At 38.5% G+C, this 25235-nt stretch overlaps 1 protein-coding gene across 1 annotated transcript; it reads left to right on the top strand.

Moving 5' to 3' along the window:
- The first annotated feature begins 79 nt into the window (after positions 1–79).
- LOC134224296 (probable Ufm1-specific protease 2) lies at positions 80–15365 on the top strand. The gene is made up of 5 exons (XM_062703630.1): positions 80–297; positions 13398–14151; positions 14211–14465; positions 14528–14677; positions 14737–15365. The coding sequence occupies exons 1-5, from the start codon at positions 259–261 to the stop codon at positions 15327–15329; spliced, it is 1791 nt and encodes a 596-aa protein (XP_062559614.1). The 5' UTR covers positions 80–258; the 3' UTR covers positions 15330–15365.
- Positions 15366–25235: the final 9870 nt, after the last annotated feature.

The following is a 25235-nucleotide window of genomic DNA, read 5'->3' as shown; positions in this document are numbered from 1 at the left end:
ACCATCATCGATCGCTCCGTGCGTTTTCCATACTTTGTTTTGCTTTGGTTGCTTCGATAAAACTGAAGTGCGCGGTGGCAGATGTATAGAGAATGCAGCTGTCAGCCTGCTTAGGCGTATCATTTCTATCACGGAGCATATTTTGTTGACACGTAGTTGAAGATTGTTTTCATTTTGGTGAGATTTTGATACATATATGTGACTGAGCATTGATTTTGTGCATTATTTTAAAACATTTAAAAACTTTGGAAGACCAAAATGACACCAAAATTGAAGTTATCAGACTTTGTGCTAAAGGTAAGTAAGATGGATGGGCTTTCTTCATTAGAAAAGTCGAATATATTGTTCCTTAATTGCAATTATCTTGTACGAGATGGTAGAGTTTTTGTTCACCTATATTTGAATTATATAGAAGAAATGAAGAATTCAGTAGGTTTTGTTCCTTACTAATATCATTCGCAGTTAGTTCAGTTAGACGTCTTTGTGTCGACTTACTCAAATATTGAACTCCGTCTCCGTGAAAGGTTTTTCTGTGAAATTCTAATTGAGCTTATATGTCAAATAAAGTGATTGTTCAATTCAATGGAATTGAATAAACTCGATCATTTTTTTTTATTTTATTGTGGGAAGAACCAAATGCTCAAACAGTGACACATGTCGGTCAGAATTTGATCATAATCGTTCATTAAAACCCCATTTCACTTAAACTATGTCATTCGTAATATGAATTAGAAACTAAATTGTATTAAATTTTTCAAGTGTTTTTTGTTTTTGTGTTTTCGAGATTTTCAGTCCGTGGCTGGCTTATCTCGTGAGAATTTATCCAAGTTCATGAAATTCATTAAATTCATGCACATAGATGAAATAAAAACTGGCGGTAATGCAAATATGGAAATTGAAACAAAGAGTTGAGTTTTTATTGAATTTAAGAAAATATACCAACTTTACTGTTGTCCTCCTTATATCGAGGGAATCGGGACCTATGTATATGAATAACAAAATAAAAAAAAATTGAGAGGTCCTCACTTTTGAGACGAGGCGTGAAAATTTGTCTTAGTAAATAAGAAGAAATTGTTTTCAGTGTTGTAGATATTTAGTCCCCTTCAGCATGGACTTTGAAGTCGCGCGTCTTACCACTATGCTAAGAAAAGCCAAGGATGCAGTGGCGGTGCCAGCCTTTGCTACTTGATGGCGCACCACTTGGTTCAAAAAAGTTGTTTGAGAACTATGTACATATATCGTGCTTGCGACGCACCACTGGCTTCGCTAGTACAAGTAAATCTTCATTAGTGGACAACATTTTTCACTGGAATCGTGTGGTGCCTTGAAGAAACAGTTGGTTAGCCATACATAGAAGTTAACTAATTTATAGTTGTACTTACACTTTGTTTCTTCATAAAATTTATTTCTTCTTCTATTCATAGAATAATCACTTGCATCAACCGCTAGTTTTTGCTAGCAGAAGCTAAAACCAAGTTTTATAGCAACACCGTTGCATGAAATATTGCTTGCAATATGTCGCGTCGCGACGTTAGAGATGGCAATGCGTTGATTTGATGCCTGCATACAGTTGCTCACAGAATTGAGTGAACAACATGGATTAGATTCAAAGGTTCCCAGCATGCTTACTACCTATGGTCGCATAGCTATTTTGAACTGTTGAAGCGGCCGCAGTACATTTGCATGATTTGTTTCTCATTTCATGTAAAATTTTACAGCTTAATTTAAATGATTTTTAAATATCTATTTCACATTTCAATAAAATTTGTTGCGATAAATCTCCTTTCAATAACATACTTGTAAAAACACTTTATTCTACGCGTTTTATCACCGTAGTTGACTGTCAGTTGATTTGATACTATCAGATACTTGTGTGGTAGCGGAAATGACACGAGACATATTTTTTTCGCAACAACATGTTTTTAGCATAATTTCTAGAACATATATTAATCTATTTTCTCAAATTACCATATGTCATCCGATTCAAAGACTCTGAATAAAAATTAATGATTATAATTAACTACATTCAACAGTAACGATTCCTTATCCTCATTCTATCGGATCAAGTACTTTAAATATGCTAAATGTATCATTGAACAGATAAAAAATAAGAAACTTGCCAGTAGTTCTCGAATATGAACGCCACAAGATATCGACGAATCAATAATGAATATGATGAATGTCTTGAGAGGAGAGGAAATCTGCAACTTGGGTGAAGCGATACCTGGATAGTACCAGATAGTGTAAGGCTGAATTCACTACTAACTAAAACCAACTCCCTTTGCACTAGCCAATTCCCTCCGGCCCGCAATTCTAAGAAGCCTAAAGGTCTGTAAGTCTCAAACAGTATAAGTGGTCTTCTAGATAAGGCGGCATTTTGGGCCGCGGCGGGCACGCAAAGCAGTAAGCGGAATCCTAAAACAGCCACTACTTGCACTATTGCTGGAGAAAAAACTGACTAGTACAAAGGAAGTTGATTTTAGAGGCATACAATGAGTCGATTTTAGTGAATCCAATAATACTACCAGGGTATCATCAAGGGTGTCAGGCCTCACAAAGATTTCCTGTCCTAATAACACTGATGATATCATTATAGATTCATCGATTTCTTGTGGCTTTCACATTCCTAGAAAAGAAAATCAAATGATTATTTATCGAATTTATCATATTACATATGAAAAATATAAATCCTTGAATAACTAAACGGAAATTTTTTGACACTGGTTGGTTTGTAGATACCGCATGAGTGCCAATGTTTTTTATTAAATCATGTCCTACATTGATTAAAAAATGTAAATATTTTCTACCTTTTGAATGTCAAAAAGGCACTCACTAGGCCGCCATTATCGAGCGCAAAATACTGGAATCATGGAAACACCTTCCATGCACCAAAATTAGCCGAAGTTGGACGCCATTATAAAAACTCTCGGAAAGCAATATGTCATGCATGACACACATAAGTACAACAAAACTCTGCTTCTAAATCCCTGAAGAAGATGTAATAAACACCGAAACGTCGGATAGTAGACGTAAACCTGTTTTAGCTTGTCATAAAGACTGAAAAAAACAAAAAATACCGTCGTCAATAATCAATCATAGTCGGAAGCAACAATCAATGTTTAAAATTACAAAACTAGATAAAATAGTTTCAAAGACAAATCATATATGTGCAACTTATGCAAAGTAGCAAAAAATTCTAGAGGGGCTAATTTAATCCTAAGTGGGGTTAAAGCCTCCCAAGCCCCCCTGTAGTTACGCTAGTGACAATAACTAGACATGCCCAAAAAACAAAAAATATAAATAAAATCAATATTTCAATCACTTATGTCTAAATTATTACAATAACTGCGTAAGAACGACATACAAAATAAGTTGTCAATAACAGTCAACTACAGCGATAATTATTGATTTGTCATTAAAATTAGGGGGCTCAAAACCGTCCAATAAAGGTGGCCAAACGTTATTGAGCCCCCAAATAGATTAAATTTACTGTATTAATACACATTGGAAATCGCTTTTAAAATTAAATTCGTCAATCTATAACATTTTGAAAAAGGTAAATAAAACTTCCGTGTTGTTCATGTTACTTTTTATTCCATTCTTTATTTAGTAGGCACTCTGTGTTACTTAACCGCTACTGTGCCGATATCCACTGTGGTGTTCTGCTGTACAGAATCCACACAGAATCTATTTTTAGATTTCCATTATCATCATTTTGTCCTTGCCAGTCCATTTCATCGTAAGTCCATTGTGTTTGTTCAATGTCGTGCATCCAATGATCATTGCATTGTTCGGTTGCCTTTTATACGGGTAACGTTGAAGCCTCCAAGAAGAACAAGTTGTCAGTCGTCATCAAGCGCCCGGTAAGGCGCGTACCCCAAAACGCTACCGTATGGAATGCGCGCATCCAGCGACTGACGAGGTTTTGGTGGAGGGGCTGGGAATCGAACCCAACTACGCTACGGGACCCCCCTCTACATCATGTTACTATACCAAACAAATACAGTCAAACCTCCATGAGTCGATATTGCAGGGACCATCGACTCAAGGAAATATCGAGATGTGGAACAGATACTTCTTGGAAAGCTCTTTGAAGGGGCCATCACAGTAGCCCTGGAAATATTTTTTAATATGGAAAAATTTGTTTCCATGAGTCGATATCGAGTCATAGAACATCGACTCATGGAGGTTTGACTGTAACGGTTGTCAGAATGACAGCATCTGTTATCTGTCAAAAGATACGTAGAGGTGCCCATAACCGAACGGTGCCCACAACTGAATCTCTTCTCCTACTAAATTATGAAAAAGAAATTGATATCATAAATTTCCACTAAACTTCTAAAAATTCTACCGAACCATTCTCTCGAATATTTATGATTTTCTAAATTTCTACAAATTATTAACTGAAATTATGAGAGCCTCTCTAGAATCTGGAGACTTTGGCTGAATTTCTTCTTCTACTTGGCATTACATCCCCACACTGGGACAGAGCCGCCTCGCAGCTTAGTGTTCATTAAGCACTTCAACAGTTATTGACTGCGAGGTTTCTAAGCCAGGTTACCATTTTTGCATTCGTATATCATGAGGCTAACACGATGATACTTTTATGCCCAGGGAAGTCGAGACAATTCACAATCCGAAAATTGCCTAGACCGGCACCGGGAATCGAACCCAGCCACCCGCGCGTCCTACCGCACGGCTAAGGAAGGCCCCATGAATTTTAACCCAAATCCAATTTCAAAACTACCTCATGCTTTCAGAGGCGCACAACTCGAAAGGTAAAATACATAAACCATTTAAAATATAACTCATGCGGTCATTAATGTAGTAATAATTGTACACAATAAACTTTGTTACTCTTACTCTTTCATTGACCGACAATTGCAGCGACGATTCAATGGAACTGCGGTTCCAAAACCGTCGGGTCCAGAATTGCATTTAACGTACAATACCTAATAATAAAAATCAGTGCTATTATATAGGCCTACATACCTAGGTTGAAACTTGCTGTGATAGGTGGTTTTGATATTCACCCCTATTCTTGTTTACGGACGAACGAAACTTTCGAACGAATGCAGTTCGTTCGAATTATTTATTCATTTGATTTTGCTGGCGTCAACGAGAATGCGTATCGGCTTTCGTTCGAAAGCGCATTTGTACGTAAACAATAATAAGGGTGATTGTCTATCCGGAACAAAGTTACCTAGTACGCTTTTAATACCGAAGTTGGAGTTTTCTCTGGATACAGACAACTTACCCAACTTCGGAAGTAGTGTTCTGGATTCGCCTAAAGATGCGCTAAACAGCGCATAAAATAGTTTGACAGATAAAATTTCGGAAGTCCCGACTTCGGAATTCAAATTTGATGCTACGCTGACAATACATAGGGGAACGGTTCACCACTTCATCTCATAGCTCCTATTTCCATCCCATCAAAAGCAAAGCAATGGAAATGAATATGGTTTGTCTATTATTTTTGTGATTTTTTTCAGCAGTAGGCACGCATGTTGACAAAAAGAAGCGACGAATTTGGTGCCGTATTTCTTTGTTTAGCGATGAGATTGATAAATGTACAGTGAGATGGAGATCGGAACAGTTCCCTACCCTGGCTTTGATATTCTAGGTTTGAATGCTTCGATGATGATTTAGGTTGTAGTCTGTTTAGTCTCAACGATGCCCATTCTAATTAACTTGTTGTTGAGTCAACGTAAACTACCTTCATGATAGAATAAGCTTTAGTAAAATGCAAACATCAAATCAAAAACTGGTGAAGCTTCGTTAAATGTTTGTTTCAACTAATTTTATTTGCTAATTATCTAATACATGCATTCATCTCTTAGACTAGGTGTTCCGTGTTTTCTTAACACTATCATCCGTATTTGCTATGTCATACTTTTAGTTATTATTAATACATCAATTGCCTCTGGCAGTTAGGATATTTCCTCTGGTTGAATTGATCCATGTAGTAATTACAATGTTTTCTACTTAAACTAAACTTAACCTAATTTATACTAAGGTACACGAGGGTAATCGTTGCAATAGAAGATTGCAACGATTTTTGTCTAAAATTGAAATTATTTTGTTGGACATTTGTTGCAATGTCTCAATATTAGAAATTCTATGAAGTTCATTAGTACTATGCCACAGAGGCAACTTCAGAATCACTTTCAAAATTTTATTTTGAATCCTCTGAAGTGCCTTCTTTCTGGTATTGCAACAACTAGTCCATATTGAAGCAGCATACAACATGGCAGGTCTAAAAATTTGTTTGGAAATCAAAAGTTTGTTCTTAAGACAATGTTTTGATTTTCTGTTTATAAGTGTATATAGACACTTAATATATTTGTTACATTTGGCTTGAAGGCCTGCAATGTGATTTTTAAAAGTTAATTTTTGATCTAGCAGAAGTCCTAAATATTTAGCTTCGCTAGACCAATTAATTGGAACCCCGTTCATAGTGACAATATGCCTGCTAGAAGGTTTCAAATAAGAAGCTCTCGGCTTATGTGGGAAAATTATAAGCTGAGTTTTGGAAGCATTCGGGGAAATTTTCCATTTTTGCAAGTAAGTGGAAAAAATATCCAAACTGAAATCTACTACAAATGAAACGAAGACTTCGCCCTTTGGCTGAGAGACCTGTGTCATCTGCAAACAAAGATTTTTGACACCCTGGTGGTAAATCAGGTAAGTCAGAAGTAAAAATGTTATACAAAATGGGCCCCAGCATGCTGCCTTGGGGAACACCAGCTCTAACAGGTAATCTATCAGATTTAGAATTCTGATAGTTTACCTGCAGTGAGCGATCTGATAAATAATTTTGGATCAGTTTAATGATGTACAGAGGAAAATTAAAATTCATCAATTTTACAATAAAACCTTCATGCCAAACACTGTCAAATGCTTTCTCTATATCAAGAAGAGCAACTCCAGTCGAATATCCTTCAGATTTGATGAGCCGAATTAAATTCGTTACTCTTAATAACTGATGGGTGGTTGAATGCCCATGGCGAAAACCAAATTGCCCATCAGCAAAAATAGAATTGTCATTAATATGAGCCATCATTCTATTTAAAATAATCTTTTCAAACAGTTTGCTTATTGAAGAAAGCAAACTGATTGGGCGATAACTAGAAGCCTCAGCTGGATTTTTGTCCGGCTTCAAAATAGGAACAACTTTGGCGTTTTTCCATTTATCTGGGAAGTATGCCAATTGAAAACATTTGTTAAATAAATTAATCAAAAAGGATAAAGAGCTCTCAGGAAGTTTTTTGATTAGTATGTAGAAAATACCATCATCACCCGGGGCTTTCATTTTTTTAAATTTTCTAGTAATAGATCTCACTTCATCCAAATTAGTTCCCAACGAAGGGTCAAAAACATTATCTTGATCGAGAATGTCTTCGAAGCTTCGTGTAACCTGATCCTCAATTGGACTAGTGAGACCTAGACTAAAATTATGGGCACTCTCGAACTGCTGAGCAAGTTTTTGAGCCTTTTCGCCATTTGTTAATAAAATTTTATTCCCCTCTTTAAGCGCTGGAATTGGCTTTTGAGGTTTTTTAAGAATTTTTGTTAATTTCCAAAAGGGTTTCGAACTGGGATCCAACTTCGAGACATTATTCTCAAAGTTGGTATTTCTCAGAATAGCGAAACGTTTTTTAATTTCATTTTGCAAATCTCGCCAAATAACTTTCAACGCGGGATCGCGAGTTCTTTGGTATTGTCTTCTTCTCACATTTTTAAGACGGATCAGTAGCTGAAGATCGTCGTCAATAATAATGGAGTTGAATTTAACTTCACATTTCGGAATTGCAATTCCTCTGGCTTCGACAATTAAATTTGTCAAAGATACGAGAGCATTATCAATATCACTTTTGGTATCGAGAGGAATATCAACATCAAAATTCCTATCGATATACGTTTTATATAAATCCCAATCAGCTCTATGATCATTAAAAGTAGAGCTGATTGGATTGATAATGGCTTCCTGTGAGATCTCAAACGCCACAGGAAGGTGATCAGAGTCAAAGTCAGCATGAGTTACCAATTGGCCACACAGCTGACTTGAATCCGTTAAAACTAAATCAATTGTAAAAGGATTTTGACTGGAAGAAAAACAAGTTGGTCCATTGGGATATTGAATAGTATAATATCCCGCAGAACAATCTTCAAATAAAATTTTACCATTGGAATTGCTTTGAGCATTATTCCATGAACGGTGTTTGGCATTGAAGTCACCAATTACGAAGAATTTTGATTTGTTGCGAGTCCGAATTTGAAGATCAGCTTTCAACAAATTCTTTTGCTGCCCATTGCATTGAAAAGGCAAGTAGGCTGCAATGAAGGAAAATTGTCCAAAATTTGTTTCAACAGAAACTCCCAAGGTTTCAAAAACTTTGGTTTCGAACGAAGAAAATAATTTATGTTTGATACGTCTATTGATGACAATGGCGACCCCACCACAGGCGCTGTCAAGACGATCATTTCTGTAGATAAAATAATTTGGATCTCTTTTAATGGAGAGTCCTGGTTTTAAATAAGTTTCAGTTATAATGGCAATTTGCACATTATGAACTGTTAGGAAGTTGAATAATTAATCTTCCTTACCCTCTAGAGAGCGTTCCAATTTAGAACTTTCACACAATTATTTGTATCCATTGAAACGGAGTCCGATAACAATTTTTGTGTGTACTTTATACCAACCTGAACAGCTTCAGGAATGGTATTTGCTTTGAACATTGCATCAATCATGTGATGCAATTGTTCAGTTAAAACATCAAAATCGGAAGCAGTCATGCTACATGAATTGGCAACATGACCGTTCTTTTCCGTTGGGACATGGGTATAAACCTCATTTTGAGAAGAGAAATTTTGTCTACCAGCAGCGATGGTTGCATACGTAGGTACCGTGGAGCATCGAAATCCGTACACTTAAGCACCTTAGTATATGAAAAAGTCATTAGAAAATAGGAATCGAATGTAAATAAAACGTTTGTCATTGACACAGGAACATGAAGGCTCCTAGTTTTGAAGTGTTTCACTTTTACTCATTAAAACCACGAAAAACATGATAAAATAATGAATAAAATCTACTACTCCTGACTCGAAATCCATCCACCGTGGACGGATTTCGAATCAAAGGATCAAAATCCGTACAGATATTTTTTTTAACTAAATATTTAAATTGAAGCAGTCTGACTGACTAAACTAACGCTGTAAATAGTTCGAATCGCACCTTGAGAAGCGGTTTCTTCGATTTGTATTCCGCTTATCTTATGTAATGATTCGCAATAAGCAATTAAAAAACAGCTGCTTTTGGTGTAATTATGCTCAAGCCGAAAACAAAATGGCGGCAAAAGCTCCGCGTTTGGTGGGTGGCGATTTGTTTTTGATTTTTGTTGTTTTATTTTCAAAGCCTTCTTTCCATTTCTATGCCCTAGAAGCTTACTGCCAAGTATTTGAACAGGATAAGATAAATTATTTCTTCATGAATTACATTTAATCTCCTTTAATGCATTGATATCCCAGAAGGTGGACGGATTTCGGTGCTGTACGGATTTCGGTCCCGCACGGTACATTGGAAAAATTGGAATTTACTGAAGTGCTTGCTACCCGTTGACGAGCGGCAAAATTTGTTTGTGAATTGTGGTGGGTATGAATTGCTCGGCCGGTAACTGGTTTTGAAATTTGAGCGTTTGAAAAATTTCTACCCGTCGAATCTGGGATCCGATCCGATCCGTCATAAATTTTGCATGGGAATTCAAAACTTTTTTGCGTGAAGGACATTCCCAGAAATTGGATTTATGATTGCCCCCACAATTTGCGCACTTAAATTTATTGGAATCTTCTCTCACAGGACATGCGTCCTTGGCGTGAGAGGTTCCACCACAAATCATGCATTTAGCATCCATGTGACAATGTTTGGTTCCATGACTCCACTTTTGGCACTTACGGCACTGGGTGGGGTTTGGAAATTTCCCCAGGCCTGCGGAAATGTTCCCATGTAACACGGACATGAGACATAATACAGGCCTTTTCCAAACTTTTCATATTATTTAGTTCACTTTTGTTAAAATGAACTAAATAAAATTCTTGTGAAATGCCCCTCTGGGAAGTACCAGAGTGGGATTTCTTATTCATCTTAATTACTTGGACTGGTGAAAATCCAAGTAATTGAGAAATTTCAATTCTAATCTCATCCAGTGATTTATCATCACTGGGGAGACCTTTCAAGACGACTTTGAACAATCGCTCAGTTTTGTCGTCGTATGTGAAGAATTTATGGCGCTTCTCAGTTAAATACTTAAGAAGACGTTTGCGATCGTCAAAGGATCCCGGCAAAACGCGGCAGTCACCCTTCTTAGCAATCTGAAATGAAACTCAAGGTTACTCAAGATTTCATTCCGAAAGCCAGAAAACTCGGCAACAGATACCACAATTGGCGGAATCCGTTGTTTCTTCGCATGAATTGAATCACCTGGGCTAAAGGTAGATTCGATTTGCTCAATTTCATCATTAATCAAATCGAACTGATTGCTCAGTTCGATAGGAGAAGAAATAATGTCAACGTTCGATTTAGAAGGAATATCTGAAGTCTCCAGCTTCCTTCTATTTTTCCGCGTTTGGGCAGGACGGTCTTGAAACCTTGTTTCTTTGAAGGAAGTAGAGAATTCAGAGACTCCCCTTCCTCTTGTTTTTATTAATGCTCATGGCTGAGAGTGGAGACGTGACCTTCTAAGAGGTTTTTTCCCAGAACGGTGTCGCTGCAGGATTACCACCGCTTGTCGGAATTTACTTCCGGGTCCAACGTAAAACGAAGGCACGGGCTTTGCAAATATCGTAACGGGATCAGTGGGTACAAATAGCGCTGGGAAGCACTGGTGAAATTAAAATAGCTTCGGGTAGTATTAAAAACTTCATTCGGCAAAGAGAGAAAGAACTGCACAGCACGAAAGCACGATGCGGTCTGATTCATTAAATGTTTGTTTTAGGCTTTTTAACCGGTTCTCTGAAAACCTTATCATTGAACGACAATTACCAAGTTTCTTATATCAGGGTTCACTTACTTCGACAGTTGTTGCGAGAGGTTAGCGCGAGTGTTTTTTTTAAAATAAGTAAAAGGCATGTGGGTGGACTTTATATATCAAGCGAAAGGTTTTACTTCCTGCTCCTCAGAACAGCTGTGAAAACCACAATAAAATTTGTTATAATCATCAAAATTGATAAATCCATAATAGGAACGCATGCACCAGTTGTGGCACTATTCTTAATTTTGGTTCCTTATTTGGCAAATCCCATTGTTTTCTTATGGGACTGGCCAAATAGAGACCACTAGTGCGACAACTGGTGCAAAGGACGTCAAAAATTAAGCAAAATCATTTTTTACAATTATGCTTCGCTTGTTTTGGAGGAGATCAAAGGTTTTATCGTATCATATGAATATGCTTTATCAATATGAACTTGGTTTGCGGTGATTTGATTGGCCATTTGGCATATAAAGCACTAGTGCGACAGCTGGTGCTATAGCCACAACTGGTACATCTACCCTATTTATTACCAGAATAGGGGCAGTGCATAGAAGTCTTCTCCATTCAGCAAGGTCCATGACTGCACGTCGCCAACCACGCAGTCTGTGGAGGGTCCGAAAATGGTCCTCCACCTGATCGATCTACCTTGCCTGCTGTGTCGACCCACCGGAGTCTTCCGATTTTCGCGGTATGAACGATGGATGGTTCTCCCAACAGCTGATACTACTCGTGGTTCATTCGCCTCCTCCACGTACCGTCCACCATCTGCACCCCACCATTGATGGTACGCAACACTTTTCTTTCGAAAACTCCAGGAGTGCATTGGTCCTCCACGAGCATTGTCCAGGTCTCGTGTCCGTAGAGAACTACCGGTCTAATAAACGTTTTGTAGATAGTCAGTTTGGTACGGCGGCGAACTCTATTCGATCGGAGGGTTTTGCGGAGTCCAAAGTACGTACAATTTTCTGCCACAATGCGTCTCCGGGCCCGGGGCAGCAGGGACTATGTCCAAGCGCTTGACGATCCCCCCCAGGCCATCTGCGAGTTGTGGTGCCTGCCTAGGATGTGGTGGGGTTTGACAGTGAGCTTCCCAAGCAACACATTTCAGACTAACATGGTTGCAGCAAGTTGATTGTGACCGAATCGGTTTATAAGTAGCTTGCTGTAACTGATGTGGAACATGTGTGCTACTCGGGTTCGTTAACCTTCCTAATACATTAGAAAAAAGTGACACATTGCGCATTGGGGCCAACTGTATTTGCTATCTTGTATATGCCATTTCTGGGCAAATTTATCCCTAGAGCGTTCATTGGAGACCCCTCTGGAAGATCCGGGAAATCCGTAAAAGTAGCCAATTCTAAAAGTTAATCTCAGAGCTTCGCGATTTTTTCGTGACCATTCATTCTACCAAATTGTGGGTGCAATCTATAGTTAAAGTCTTCTGTGACCCCCAAATATCCCAGAAACGGTCCTCCGGAAGATCCGGAACATTCGTAAAAGTGGCCAATTTCAAACTTCATCACAGAGTGGATCAACCACCAGGAGAGCTGTTTAAACATGGTGATTAGGCACTGGCTAGAGCGCTGCGCTGGGTACTTACCAAAGTTTGGGAGGATGACGTTCTGCCGCAGGAGTGGATGGAGGTTGTCGTGTGTCTCATCTACAAAAAAGGCGATAAGCTGGATTGTAGCAACTAAACAGCGCAATCACATTGCTGAACGCTGCCTACAAGGTACTCTCCCAAATTTTATGACGCCGACTAACACCAATTGCAAGAGAGTTCCAACCAACCAGTGGAACACAAGCGAATTTCACTACGTCTAAGGGGAAGGCTCGGATACAGAGTGTAAAATGAAAATTTCAAAATTGGAGACCGTCACGAAATTATGTAAGTTTAATAATAGGTCCTTTATCTTTCGATGGATTTCAAAGATTTATATATCAATCGATTAGCAAACTCTCCAGCAATTTGCCAGTAGTATTGTAATTTTTGATTATCCACGTTAAACTATTAAAAATTTCTTTCTTTCATGCATTTTGCATTCCTCATACAGTGCATTCCAGTCCTTGGTAATTGTCAACTTTTAGGGTGTTATCAATTATTGAACTAGGGTGTATGAATGGGGTGGTCCAGCTGCAAGACAGTGGAGTCCCCTACTCCCTCGCAGAATGGGAGGTGTTTCTAAAGCTGCATAATAGTGTCGGTGGGATGAAACCTATCTTCTATACAGAGCGGAATAATTGCTTCAGTGTTCTATATTTGGTTTTAGGTAGTTTACGTCGAGCGGTCGTGTCTTGTAAACAACCCAAGTTTTTTTTCCCGGATGAAACATATGCAAAATTTCTGACACCCTGACTTTGTTCTTCCAGCGCATCGCCAAGGTGACGGCCCAATGCAGTGGTGAACTGTTCGGCATCATGACCCAGGGAACGCTCACCGTCCTGGGGTTCATACTGGAAAGCAAGGAAGAATCGAGCACCATGAACTACCGGAAAGCCCAGAACAACTTTCCCACCGAGGTGGATCTGTGCGGATTGATTAAGTTTGGACCGTGCAGCGATGCCGAGGCACATCTGGGCGAAATCCTTCAGGATGTGGACATCACGGATAACCCTATTCTGCTTAATTGCGATGCCAATGGGGATCTGAAGGCGTCACTCTTCAAGCATGGTCAACTGGAGGCAATTAGCTATGAAGTGATTAGCGAAGCAGATTTGTTCCGGGATTACATGTTCCTGAGGCTGCAGTGTAGTTTGGAACTGTTTTGCGAGCTGAATGAGAAGTCCATTGCAGAGAACTCGTTCATACTACGAAAACGTTTGGCGTCGGGAAATGTCGCGTTCAGCCTGGCCGGTACGGGAGTTATACTAAATGGAGGTTCGACCGGGTGCCAGGTGGTAGGTGCTGGCGGTGAAGATACGGTAGAGTCGTTAAATGCGTTAACAGTCAAAACCGAAGATGACGGCTTCGGTTCGAAAGGCGGTAAGAAAAAATCGCCGTTGAACTTGATTCCTTCGGAGTATCAGGTATTGAATATCAACATGCTGGTGAAGAAGTCAAAAGACACCCAAGACGAGCGTCTCAGGAGAGAGGCGTGTAATGTAACGATAGATAGTAAAAACGGTATGTTATTTTGTACTTTTCAGCCTTGTCATTGGTAGCATGTGGATTATTTGTTTTAGGTTGTGGAAAAATGAGAGTACCGCTACAAGTCGATGTACTTAGTATGCTGCATAAAGAGACGAAATCTCTTCTTTGCTATGACGTTTTGGTGGAAAGCATATGCCGTGCGTTGCGACTGATGGAGCACAGTTTTTTGGAACAGTTAGACAAATTTAGCCAAATTTATGTGTCGAAGTGCTATCACATGTATCCAGATGGACTTGGCCATTTCTGGACTTGCGTTTATCCAGTTGGTGACACCGTCCCAGAGGATGGTATGATCATATTTTGGTTGAATAAGGATTCAATTTGAATATTTAATCACTTTTGCTTACAGATGAATTCCTCTTGGACAAGCGAAGACTCCTCCACCAACAATTCGGAGTACCTGCCAATCGGCCCTATTTCCGAAAAGCCAATGGCTTCCGTTTCAAAGAAGGAAAAAGTAAATTACTTTTCAACCCACACGTTGGAGTTAAACGTCAATGTAAACATCAGCTATTTCTGTAAAAGAATCAGCGTTATTATCCGTATTTCTTTTTGTAGTGACGGACGGGAAACTATCTGTGGTTCAAGGACGGTACAGTTACCATCACTACATGCAGGATAGCTTCAACGACGATGGCTGGGGCTGTGCTTATCGATCACTGCAAACCCTCATATCCTGGTTCATCTACCAAGGATACGCAGACGTTCGGATTCCGTCGCATGACGACATTCAGAAGTATTTGGTCAGAGTGGGAGATAAGCCGGCAACATTCGTGGGTTCTCGTCAGTGGATAGGATCGACGGAGGTATCAATGTGCATGAACGAGTTTGTGAAAGTGGATTCCAAGATAATGCATGTCAGTTCCGGGGCGGATCTGGCAATGAAGGGATCCGAATTGGCATATCATTTCGAAACACAGGGAACGCCGATCATGATTGGAGGTGGTGTGTTAGCACACACCATTCTAGGTGTGGATTTTGATCGCAATACGGGAGAATTGAAGTTTTTGATTCTCGATCCTCATTATACAGGGGTAGATGAAGTTGGAACTGTGTTAGCGAAAGGCTGGTGTGGTTGGAAGGGTATTGAATTTTGGGATAAAAAGGCGTATTATAATCTGTGCATGCCACAACGACCATACATATTTTGAAGAAGTGATGCAGATGTAATAAAGCATTTTTCATTATCTATTTTTATTTTTTTCTACCGAAATTGCCGAAAGTAGGAACTCCTAAGAACGCTAACTGTCGAATTGATACATGGTCACAACCTCTCCTATCAGCTCATCTGAAAACATATACTGAACAAACTGTATTTTCCTGGCCTTTGTCTGAACTGCCTGTGTGATTTTGTAGTTGCTGGTCAAATAGCGATTTTTGCCCCAAATTTGGTTGTAATCAATGTTTGTGGAAGACGCAAACCACCCCGAGATAGGATATTGAAAAAAGCATAAGTAAAATTTCCCGCAGACCATCCGGATATGGACGCTCGCAAATAATTATTAATTTGGACATATGTTTCACCCTGCTTGACCTTGAGAATTTATAATTTATGGAATAACTCTCTCGAAATTCCTGGAGAAATCTTCTTAGATGACCTGGAGGAAACCTCTGTGGTAACTTTAACCAAATTTCTGAAGCGTTGTACTCGGAATCCCTGGAGAAAGTTTCTCTGAATTCATCGTCTTGAAGCTCCTGGAATTCCTGGAGGAATTTTCTCGGAATTCCTTAAAGAGTTTTGTCGGAATATAGGAAGGAATTCCCTTTGAATCTTTGGAAGAATCCCTGGAGCGTTTCATCCAGAATTCCAGGACAAAATTACTCAGTTACCCTGAAGGGTAGGTATTCTCGGCCACCGTTTCTTATAGGCAAAAAAAGCTTCTTGGAAAACTTCTGGAAATCGTCATCATTAATAGGCTGACGAAGTGTACGGAAAGAGAACATGGACTGTCAATGATACAGTTCGGATTCCGCATAGGAGTATCGACGGTGCATGCTTTTCGGATAGTACTCGAGAGTGCCGAGAAAGCATCTAAGCACAACCAAAGATGAGAACGATACTGCGCAATGGTTATGGTTATGATAGATGTAAAAAACGTTTTCTACAGCGCCAACCTTTAAGACATCACCGCAGCGCTGCACAGTGGGCGTTGCTCAGGCTTCCATGCTGTTGTCTCACTAATGATGTTGCTGTTGTTGCGGGATCGAACGGTAGGCGGATGGTTGCTGGAAATGCTGTTTATGTTGATGCTGATGTTGGGCTGTTATATATTATCAGTGGTTAGAATAATAACAGAAGAACATTGTTATCTGTTTATCTTTCTTGCTATTGCTGTTCTTAGTTTAAAAAAATGCTAATGCGTAAAAGCCACTAATTGTAGATTTCACTAGTGTTTGCTTCCAAGTTTATGTGCATCATTTATGTGTAGTTTGTAATGGGTATTGTTATAAATTGTGCCGTTATTCTTGACCGATTAATTACAGTATGGTCCATAAAAAAATGCGAAAACATCAAAATTATAGTTACGTAGTTACATAGTTGAGAGACTATGTTACATAGTAACAATTGTTTTCATTAATACATTCACTAGATACAAATGTTTTTTTTCATGATACGTTTGCTTACACACATATATATGAATAGTAGAAATAACCCTTTAATGTATAAAAACATAAAAGAAAAAATATTTTCGCATTTTTTATGGACCATACTGTACTCATAATTGCTTACTGAACACATCTATTTGTGATAATGGCTAACATTAATTCAAGCAACACCTCTACGAATATGTGCATACCAGGTATTGTTGTTAAGTCGGCTCTTATTCCCAAAAAACTCTCTATCCAGCTTTCCACGTTCGCCATAATGGCGGATGCTATAAACATTTTGACATTAACTGCTTCCCGACAATGAACTGAAATTTTCATCCAAGCAAACTATATATATTTTCCGTAACCAATAACAGCCAATGTGTTGTTTGTTGATCATCAACAAGAAAATTTATAATAGATTTTTTTCGAACAATTCCCATTTTTTCATATTAAAATACTAATGTTTGTTTTATTTTAGAAACCCTAACCACTATTTTGAGAGCAAATACCTTATGAAATGGACATCAAAATGTGTTTCTCCGCAAGCTGAGAATCTGATCCCAAAGTCGCTGATGAACATAATGATTTACTTTTACCGGTGTAATAGTAGACGTAACAATATTAAGGATCAGGAGGTACTTCGAATAGTACAAAGACGCCAAGTTATGCCATCTCAAGAATGTCCCTGCCCTCGAATATCGATTCACTGTGAACGAAATGTTATCGATTAATTCTTTTCGTATACGAAATCTAGCCCTTTGTCTCAAACTAAAGAAAATTGTTCATTTTGTCTTTGTCCGTAAGAACATCTCCGTTTCGATTCCTGGGCATATAAGCATAACATTTTATCAGACACTCTCTTCCCATCAACAGAAGACGTGGCTCAAAAAGGTGTGTGATGCCAAAAATGCTATGCGACCACTATCTGCCTGCGCAAAAACTGTGGAACAATATGAAGACAGAGGGGGTCCAAAACAATGTTAAAGAAGAGCTCACTTCCCGAAAGAACCGATGTTGATGGACTAAACGTTTGGACAGACCCAGATTGCCAACCGCTGTTTCTCCATGCTCAGTGGATATTCATGGTGTGACAGAACTCTGGACTCTCTGGAACTCTGGAACAGATGAGATCCCATTTTCTTTCATTAAACTATTATGTCCTTTCATTCTTCCTCATCTGACTCACCTGTAAACACAATTATCGACACCGAAAATAAGTGAGTTTGCTTGGTTTCGCTTCCGTACGTGGTCTTGCCAGGAACTAATAACCTGGTCTTGCCTTGGTTGTTTCCTCTAAATCTGTTTGGGTTCTGTTGGTAAAGCGCCATTTCCTTCATAGAAACTACCTGCTCGATGTTCGTTGAGAAATCAGCTTGCGCCGGTCGATAGCACGGAAGTACCTGACAAGGATAGTTTATAGAGTAGATTTACGTATTAGCAAGCGAGAACACTACCTCGTGGTCTGTAATAGAGTTTGTACTAGTTTGCAGTGCTGCTCTTCAACGTGAATACTGAATATACAGTCAGGAGAGTTTGTGATCAGAAGAAAGATGGTAGTCATTGTATTGTCGGTTATGCGTGTGGGGCCCGTTGGTAGTACAAACTTCAACCTATTTATGTAGTGTTTATGCGATGTTATGCTCTGTGGTTCGCTGTTGGCAAGGAAGTGGAGGCGGCGTTAATGTTGAAATCTCCGACCACAAATAGCTTGTCGAACCAAAAATCAAGAACATCAAGAAGCATCTTTACATAACATTCTCGTGAGGATTCGAGCGTATAGGATTGTAAATGGTTGCCACGCCGATATTAAGGTTGTTGATCATCGCTTGGACGGCAAGGAACTCGAAACTGGAATCTCAGGGTTAAATCTCAGGGTTAAATGGATTTGAGTATTATAATAGGGGTAGCATTGATTCCCTTTTGTACGTACAATACAACTCCACCACACAAAATTAAGCCACCTCCTCTGTTGGCAAGAGAGTGTCTGATAAAATTGTATGCTGATATGCGAATGAGGGTCAGTGAGGTCAAGAAGATGTTTTGTACTGTTGACTGGAGTATACTTCTTTTGCCCTGGATTAAAAATGAAGATGTTAATACGGACAAAGATGGAATGAACAATTTCCTTTTGTTTGAGACGAAGGGCTAGATTTCGTATACAAAAAGAATTAATCGATAACATTTCGTTCAAAGTGAATCGATATTCGAGGGCATGGACATTCTTGAGATGACATATCTTGGCGTCTTTGTGCGATTCGAAGTACCTCCCGATCCTTAATATTGTTACATCTGCTATTACACCGGCAAAAGTGAATCACCATGTTCATCATCGACTTTGAGATCAGATTGTCAGCTTGCGGAATTTTGATGTCCATATAGCTATGAGGGTATCTAAATATCTAAAATAAAACAAACATAAGTACTTTATTATGAAATTTGAAAGAATTACATTATCAATTTTCTTATTGATGATCAACAAACAACACATTGGCTGTTATTGGTAACGAAAGATATAGTTTGCTTGGATGGAAAATTCAGTTCAGTGTCGGGAAGCAGTTAATGTCAAATTTTTTATAGCATCCGCCATTATGGCGAGCGTGGAAAGCTGGATTTGCTGTTTAAATATGCAGAGTATGTGTGCAAGACAAATGACCAAATTCGACGAGTTCAATCAGATTATTGATATTTCAGATGTGGACATTGCCTGTGTGCGTGTGAAACATGGCTCAATGAGACAAAAAATAACGACGTTATCAAAATTGATGGATATCATATATTAAGAAGCGACAGAATTGGAAGAATTGGGGGTGGTTTGCTGATATATTAAAAAAAACATTAAAATACAAATTACTGGAATCCTCATTTGTTGAGATGCATGGATAAACTATAGAATTAAATTTTGTGGAACTCTCTATGTTCAACAATAAAATATTATTAGGACTATTCTATAATCATCCAGATTTAGATTGTTCTGATGTTATCAATGAAAAAATAATACATTATGGAACTTGCTATAACGAGATTGTCTTAATCGGTGATTTTAATACAAACATGATGAAATCGAACTGTAAGTCCAACAGATTCAAAGAAGTTCTTTCATCTCTTTCTCTGCATAATATAGGTCAAGAACCCACATACTTTCACAGCACAGGTTCATCGCAACTAGACCTTCTTTTAACTGATAAGCTAGATAACGTTTTCAGATTCGTACAAATCGGTGTCCCAGACATTTCGAATCACGATTTGATATTCGCATCCTTAAACTACGATACAATATGCACTGAAAATGATATTTTTTACAGAGATTACAATGCCATCGACACGGAAACTGTGATGAGCCTATTCAATGAAATTAATTGGGAGCAATTTTATACAATAAGTGACCCTGACATATTAGTCGAAGCATTAAACTATAACATAAAGTTAATTCATGATATTATTGATATTCATGATATATCTAGTGTTCCATTACGAAAAGCTAAGCAAAGAAAACGAAATTCTAATCCATGGTTCGATAATGAAATACAAATAGCTATGATAGATAGAGATCGAGCATATCAAAAATGGAAGCGAACAGGTGACATAGACGATGCTCGATGTTATAAACGATTGAGGAATATTTCGAATCGCTTAATTCGGCAAGCAAAACGTAAATTTTATAATGATAAATTCAGTGGCGAAATGACCTCAAAAGAGTTTTGGAATCGAATTCGTCAAATAGGGTTGAAGAAATCCACTACAAATATTGAATGCGACTTTAATCCTAATGCAATAAATTCATCATTCCAAAAGAATTTCTCTTTGCCATTACGCCGTATATTGAACACTACAGTAGCTAGATTGAATGGCCTTGGTTTTAGAACAGTAAGAATTTATGAAATTATCAATGCTCTTTATGAAGTTAAGTCTAATGCGGTAGGATTGGATGAAATTGCAATCAAATTTATAAAATGTTTCTTACCCTTATTGTTGACACCTTTATTGCATTTGTTCAATAACATTATAGAAAGTTGCATTTATCCTAGGATGTGGAAAATCAGTAAGATTATTCCTTTGCGTAAAAAAACCTAACATTACCTCTATCAACAACCTACGTCCTATCAGCATACTTAGTGCGCTTTCAAAGGCTTTCGAAAGAATTTTGAAGAGTCAAATATGTTCCTATGTACATGAAAATAACATGCTTCATCCTTTGCAGTCTGGATACCGATCTGGCCATAGCACTAAAACTGCTATGTTAAAAGACGACGACACATAGGCGTCGTTCTAGATAAAGGTAGCAAAGTTATATTAGTTCTTCTAGACTTCTCAAAGGCATTTGACACAATTTCACATTCTCTGCTCTGTCGTAAATTGACGTATTTATATAATTTCAATAGTAAATCAGTGCAGTTAATTCGTTCTTATTTAAACAATCGTCAGCAAGCTGTTTACTGTAACAATTTTTTCTCTGACTTCTTACCTGTTCATTCTGGCGTACCTCAGGGATCGGTTTTAGGTCCTATATTGTTTAGTCTGTACATTAACGATCTGCCTGATGTAATTCATTACTGTTCTATTCATATTTTTGCTGATGACGTGCAATTATATTTAGACTGCTCCAATAAAAACAGGTTAAACAATTCTAGACTAATTAATTCAGATCTGGATGCAAAATTTAAATGGTCGCTTGATAATTCTCTTAACCCTTTTGTTACCGACAAAAAAACACCCTTACGTTGCCGACAGGGTACCCGGGTACCCACGGACTTAAAATGATCATAACATTGTCAGTTTTTCACCGATTTTGACGATTTTGGTTGCTACGGATGTAGGAACTTACCCGCTATTCGAAACATGTTACAGAGAACCGATTCGGATTACCTGGTAACCGGAATTCCGGATTAACTGGGCCAAGTCCCAGAATATGTGTAAATTGAAGATATATATTCAACCAAATGAAGATTTCTTGCGTTATTGTGGAGCTTGTTCCGTTAATATACAAGCGGGAGTCTCCAAGAAAACCTTTTACCTACGATGGTGCAGCACGTGTGACTGACATCTACGTGCAACGACTGCTTCGATTATTGTTTATTCGATTATTGGTATCAGGCCTACTTCGATGGTTTCAGAGCCATTTAATATTTACTTATATAGTAAACGGCTAGTGCTATTTCACTACCACACAGTAATGACTAATAAACTTCGTTAGAAATTTAAAGAATATAACTTAACTACGTTACAGGACCATCTTATGAATTAATCCCGGAACGGTTATTCCGGAAGCAGGTTCCCGTCGGGCCTAAAGTGGCCACAAACTTATTCTGAAGAAACCCTGACAATATGGGTATCAAAATTCATGAAATTGTATCGAAAGCATGATCTGGATGGTTGACAACGGACCGGTCATCCTGGAATAGGTTCCCGTGGGGTCTAAAGTGGCCACAAACTTATTATGAAGAAACCCTGGCAATATGGGTATCAAAATTCATGAAATTGTTTCGGAAGCATGATCTGATAAGTAATTGGACCATTGGATGGTTTGACAACGGACCGGTCATCCTGAAACAGGTTCCCGTGGGGCCTAAAGTGGCCACAAACTTATTCTGAAGAAACCCTGGCAATATGGGTATCAAAATTCATGAAATTGTATCGGAAGCATGATCCGATAAGTAATTGGGCCATAGGATGGTTTGACAACGAACCGGTCATCCTGGAACAGGTTCCCGTGGGGCCTAAAGTGGCCACAAACTCATTTTTAAGAAACCCTGGCAATATGGGTATCAAAATTCATGAAATTGTATCGAAAGCATGATCTGATAAGTAATTGGACCATTGGATGGTTTGACAACGGACCGGTCATCCTGGAACAGGATGGAAACCCTGGAAACCCTGGCAATGTGGGTATCAAAATTCATGAAATTGTATCGGAAGCATGATCCGATAAGTAATTGGACCATAGGATGGTTTGACAATGAATGGGTATAAAAATTCATGAAATTGTATCGGAAGGATGATCTTCTGGGTTATTAGGCCATAAGATGGTTTGACAATGGACCGGTCATTACCAAACAGGTTTCCGAGGGGACCCTCATTTAGAAGAAACACTTGCTATCTTCTTTTTCCGTTATTTCTTGTCAAAATAACTTAAAAATTCTTGACAGGTACTCAGAAATGATTTCTAATGAACTACAGGCGCTGTAAGTATCATTGGTGTTTGTTGAATAATTAACAAAAATAAAAAGAACGACTAAAATTTTCAAAATTTTTTGTGGTGACAAAATGGGTCAAAAACGTGACAAAAGCGGGACGTGATAAAATCGGGTCGAAAATGTGATAAAGTCGGAGGTAGATAAAATCGGGGAGTGACAAAACCGGGTCAGCACTGGGTAACTTTTCACTTCTCTCTTCTCTCTTCTAATTTCTCTCATTTCACTTTTCACTTTTTACTTTCCACTTCTCATTATTCACTCCTCATTTCTCATTCGACCCAATAACCATTCGGCCTAACAGCCATTCAGCCTGATGACCCAACATCAGTCCCATCTTCTTGGAAAATCATGTTTCCGAAAATATTGCCAGGGTGTCTTCTAAATGAGTTTGTGACCACTAAAGGCCTTTCGGGAACTTGTTCTAGGATGACTGTTCTGGTTGATATCCATCCTATGGCTTCAACTTTATGGATAACATATTTCCGAAACAATTCCAAGAGTTTTAATACCCATATTGCCAGGGTTTATTTTAAATGAGTTTTTGGCCCCTACGAGCCCTCCGGGAACCTGTTCCAGAATGACCGTTCCGGTTGATATCCATCCTATGGTCTCAACTACATGGAAAACATGTTTCCGGAACAATTCCAAGAATATTGATACCCATATTGCCAGGTTTTTTACCAAATGAATTAATGGTCACTTTAGGCCCTCCGGGAACCTGTTCCAGAATGACCGTTCCGGGGCATATCCAATCTATGGTCTCAAGTACATGGAAAACATGTTCCCGGAACAATTTAAAAATTTTGATACCCATATTGCCAGGGTTTATTCTAAATGAGTGTTTGGCCCCTACGGACCCTCGGGGAACCTATTCCAGAATGACTTTTCCGGTTGATATCCATCCTATGGTCTTAACTACATGGAAAATATGTTTCCGGAACAATTCCAAGAATTTTGATACCCATATTGCTAGGGTTTATTTTAAATGAGTTTTTGGCCACTACGGGCCCTCCGGGAACCTGTTCCAGAATAACCGTTCCGGTTCATATCCATCCTATGGTTTCAATTATATGAATTACATGTTCCCGGAACAATTTCAAGAATTTTGATACACATATTGCCAGGAATTAATTTGCGGCCACTATAGGGCCCACGGGAACCTATTCCGGGATGTCCGTTCCGAGTCCATATGATCACGTGGTCCTCATACGTTGGGAAGTCATAATCCTCGAATTTTCTGCGAATAATTTACGATACAAGAAATCATCATTTGGATTCTATAAGATCAACTTCTCAATTTTTGAGACATAGTCTAGCAAATCCGGAACTCCGGTAACCAGGTAATCCGGATCGGTGACATGGATCGGATAGAGAATGAATTTCTTAATCCATAGCAAACGGAATCGTCCAAATTGGTTGAAAACTGACGAAGCTATGGTTATATCAAAACGTGGGTACCCGGGTACCCTGTCGGTACGTTACGGGGTAAAAATAATCAGAAGCCCCTCCCCAAGCCCCCCTTTACTGGATTTTCATTTTAGTACCACCCAAACCTTAGTTTTGCCGAGTTTGAAGATGTCACGGAGTTTCAATTTCCTGCGATGTTTAGAACCCTAAAAAAATTTCACTTGAAAACGAAAAAGGTACCCGGGTACCCTGTCGGTAACAAAAGGGTTAAATTAAATGCAGCTAAAACAAACGCAATATGTATCAGCAGAAATCTAAGATCAGAAAAACCTGTCTTGAAAATCAACAATGAGGAAATTAAATTCGTAGATTCAGCTAATGTACTAGGATTCACTATTCAAAATGATTTTATGTGGGATAAGTACATATTAAAACAGTGTGGCAAAATCTATTCTTACCTTCGTGTTCTATATTTTAAGTGCCGTTTACTCAATTGCTCCACGAAATTGAAATTATTCAAAAGCCTTTTGTTTCCTCACCTTATTTCATTTAATTTTTATTAGGTGCAGCTTCCGTTCAAGTGCAGGAAAAAATGAAAGTTGCAATTAACTCATGTATTCGTTTTATTTTCAATTTAAGTCGAATGAGCCATGTTTCACACCTGCAATCAGCACTTCTGGGATGTTCATTTTATGATTTCATTAAAGCACGATGTTCCATTTTACTGCACAAGATATTTATAACCAAAACACCAGCTTATCTTACTTCAAAACTACAGCTATTTTACAGCTCCAGAATCCGAAATTTCGTCATCCCTACTCATACTACATCATTTTATGGTAGAACGTTTTTTGTAAGAGGTGTTGT

Source organism: Armigeres subalbatus, chromosome 3 (genome assembly GCF_024139115.2).
Source record: "Armigeres subalbatus isolate Guangzhou_Male chromosome 3, GZ_Asu_2, whole genome shotgun sequence".
Classification (NCBI taxonomy): Eukaryota; Metazoa; Arthropoda; class Insecta; order Diptera; family Culicidae; genus Armigeres; species Armigeres subalbatus.
Note: the sequence above shows the minus strand (reverse complement) of the source record. Positions and strands in the feature narration are given on the sequence as shown.